At 35.2% G+C, this 3,764-nt stretch overlaps 1 protein-coding gene across 1 annotated transcript in view; it reads right to left on the reverse strand.

The window, feature by feature from the left end:
• The window catches only part of LOC109216664 (cytokinesis protein sepH-like), a 44,736-nt gene extending 42,356 nt beyond the window's left edge, over window positions 1-2,380 (reverse strand). The window contains exons 1-4 of the mRNA XM_019380840.1: window positions 2,228-2,380; window positions 1,949-2,110; window positions 1,353-1,902; window positions 291-536 (exon numbers count right to left, since the gene is read on the reverse strand). Of these exons, the coding sequence (XP_019236385.1) occupies window positions 291-536; window positions 1,353-1,902; window positions 1,949-2,110; window positions 2,228-2,380 (1,111 nt within the window). The remainder of the gene's footprint in view (window positions 1-290; window positions 537-1,352; window positions 1,903-1,948; window positions 2,111-2,227) is intronic.

The raw sequence follows: 3,764 nt of genomic DNA on the forward strand, positions 1-3,764 counted from the left end.
GATTTCTTGCTTGGTCAAATCGTTGCCTTTTACACCTGTAGTAAATGCAGTTACGTGATCACGTGGGTCTGTTGTGCCGTCATATTTCGAGATTTCAGGCATTTTGAACTTTTTAGGGATTGGAAGGGGAGCAGCACTTGGTTTCCAAGGTTGTTGCGAATACTTATCCACATCCAGTCCTTTGATCACAGGAGGAACACCAGGGATTTGCTCAATGCGCTCATTTTGTTCCTTAAGCTGTTTCTACAAAGTTAGTACTAAATTTTGCAAATGAGAATTACTTGAATTACCTGGTTCTCCTTCCTGTGGCTCACTGGGGGTTCTTCCATTTCTAGAATTGATAAGGCCAGAACGAGGATTCTCCAGTGTGTTGTTATTAGGCGTAAGTGTAGGCGGTGCAACATGTAATCGACTAACAAGAGTTTGAAGAGCTTTGTTAACCCGTGCATCAATTACTTTCTGTAAAGCGTCAGCCGCTCCTTCAAAATATTCAGATTGCTCTTGTTCAACAGCCCGGGATTCAGGAGTAGGAGTGCCTTCACGAGATTGACGTGGTGAATTTTGAGGGGTAGGAACCACGTTAATGTTTTGTTAATCACCTTGATTTTGATGGACTTGATGTTCATGGTTTCCCAAGGTATTCTCACTGTTATTGTTGTTGTTGTTGTTGTTGTTCGACGTGATGATAATAACAGATAAAATGTAACTTAAAGAGAATAGATTATCAGATTCCCGGTAACGAAACCAATTTGTTTAACCAGAAAACTGAATATTTGGTTAAAGCTAGAATTTAATAGAGAAATCGGGTTACTGATAATCAAGAAATAAGAGATTTTGTGAACAACAATAAAGCAATGAATAAGAGTATATTTCAGTATAATCGGAATGATATTTCGTGTCCTACAAATGTTGTGACTTTCTCCTTTTATAGTCAATTCTAAGAGAAAGTGTAATATCTTTGTCTTAATGAGGCAATTACGAGCAGTAAATGACATTAAAAGAAACGTTATTCAATCATTCTTATTAAATACAAATTCTCTAACGTATTTGGCATTTAATGTTGAATTTGGACTCTTTTACGCTATCAGATTCATATCTTCAATTCCTTCTGATCTTCGAGCTTTAAATGGCTCGAACAGGTACGAGTCTCGTTTCATCTGGATAGTAGCTCGTATCTTATCTCCCGCATCTATTGTTGCTCGTGTCTTCTAACTGTTTGTCATGCTTTGACTATTTGACCGGTCCACGTGTCATGACATGTCATCTTCAATATTTAAATTCAGTTTTTTCCCAATAGCTCCCTACATAATGTATTTGAGATTATTCCAACTTCAAGCTGGTCTTCTTCTAACACAGAGGAAGAGAGTAATTAGGAGCTTTTGTAATTCGACATTGTGCATTCTCTGCTGGAAAAATAGCATATCTTGATCTGAAGTTATCACTTGAAGGCAAATGAAAGCACGTTGAAAAGAAATGCCGCTTAGAAACCCGGCTTTCGCAATGACTAAAAGGGTTAATGATAACTTTATTACTGATCAGCTCATGATCTTCTGGATGATATTTACCGGACATAGCATTCTTAATGAATGGATGATTAAGCAGCATATCTGCAGTCCATCTCCAATTATGATCTTTTTCAAAACACTTGACCAGGAAGTCCTTGCATATATTTGAAACATTACTCGGAATCACAGGTTCTTCATGTGTAATCTTGAAGTCCAAATCGTCACTATTTTTATGGCACAACCATAACCGTCTCCCTGTGATCATCTCTACAACAATGCAACCAAGTGCCCAAATATCAACGGCTTTACCATGAATCCCATGAGCTACAGAGCAGAGTCCCTCTATGATGACAACACTTGTTGGAGCCTCTATCCCAGTAGGTATGTGTTTCGTTTTCTACCGTTCTCAAAGACACCCCAAAATCAGCCAACTTCAGGCGCACATCCACAGTACTATCATATTCGTCATCAACAGTAGGAAAAACAAGTATATTACTCGATTTTAGATCGCAGTGAATGAAACCCTTACGATGAACATGAGAAATCCCAGTCAAAAGCTGAAAAGCATAGTATGCAACCTCTATTTCTTCAACCATCGTCTTAGACTTAGAGTAGATATTAATCAAATCATGCAAAGTCCCACCGATAGCATATTCGAGCAAGAGGTTATAAGTATGTTTACCGTTTTCGACACTAACATCTTCTCCAAAGCACTAAACTACATATGGCGACCCTTTCAGCGCATCCAGTATTCTTCCTTCCATTGAAAGCGAAGACGAATCCTTCACTTCTGCAGATTCCACAAAAGTAGACGAACCATCTTTTGGTGCGGCAAGAAACACAGTTCCATAAGAACCGGCACCCAACGCTTTCATCTTTTTCCAATACATTCTTGATTCTTGATAACTTTTCCTTCTCTGTCTATTTTCACCCTAGCTATATAAACCTATTCTTAACCCTAGAAATGAGAATAAATCAAGGAGGAATGATCATTAGAGACGTTCTTTCTGATCTTTAGTACGTAACCCTAACACTATTAATAAAAGTAGACGACAGCTTCTCTAGCCACTTAATATGATCATTAGAGACGTTCTTACTTATATATATAATGCATGCCCAAAGTAATTTAGAATTCTACTAATATATGGATTATGCCTTCATTTTTGTTTGTTTCCATAATGGGTTTATTATTCGCCAAGAAATTAATTAGGGTGCTCTTATGAAAACTTAAAAATAAAACCTTTGTTTCCTAAATCTATTCAACAACGGCTTTCCAAAACTTATTTTCTTGCAATTTACTTCATCAATGTTTTGACAATTACTTTGATGAGCACGTACGTTCTCAAGGTAACTAACTACATTTCTGTTGTACTCCATGAAAAATTAAAAATAATAATCAGTCTAAATTCGAAAATGAATAAATTGAAATTCTAAATTTTAAAAATACTCCTATTAAACTTCTTGAGTATGCATATTTTGCAAACAAGCTGATTTTTAAGAAGTTGGACCTGAGTATTCTTTTCATATCGTGTAGGGAAAAATTTCAATTGTTAATTATGTAATTAAAAAATTCAACACACACACACACACACATATATATATATATATATTTAGTGAGTTACAAATGAACAGAGCAAACAAATAAGTATAAATAATTCTCAACGAGAATAAAACCAATCGTGAGTCAATCTATTTTACATAATATCTGGGAAATTGAAATGCTAGCTTCTTTCATCTTTTTTATTACGGATTCCCAATAAGTATGATTTTATGGTGTGTTTGGCCAATGACTACAGATATTTGTTGGGTCACTTGTTATTCTTGTCTTATTTTTATTATGGCAAATTTATCAAAATCAATTAACTAAAGCATACTTTTAAAAAGGTCTATATTTGCCTATTTTATTATTCGAAGTTATTCGATTTTGATAGACGTTACACTAACGGTTGGATATTTACACTTAACAATTTGGCTTACGGGTTATCCAGCTTTTAAATATCTATGTGTTCGATATCAGGTTAGCAGTTATCAATCAGTTTATAGTAGAAGGTGATCCATACAATAAATACTAAAAAGTCATTTTGGACGAGATTACATCAATGAAGATGTCGCGCAACTGTACCAAAGAGTTTGCCACAATATTTTGCCAGAATTAGCCATAAAAACACCGAAGAATTTATGTACAAAAATTACTTTTGACTTTGCCGATTTCTCAAAGAATGACTCGTAAACAACCGAAACCAAAATGAAAAAAAAAAT

This window comes from Nicotiana attenuata, chromosome 2 (genome assembly GCF_001879085.1).
Source record: "Nicotiana attenuata strain UT chromosome 2, NIATTr2, whole genome shotgun sequence".
NCBI classification, from domain to species: domain Eukaryota; kingdom Viridiplantae; phylum Streptophyta; class Magnoliopsida; order Solanales; family Solanaceae; genus Nicotiana; species Nicotiana attenuata.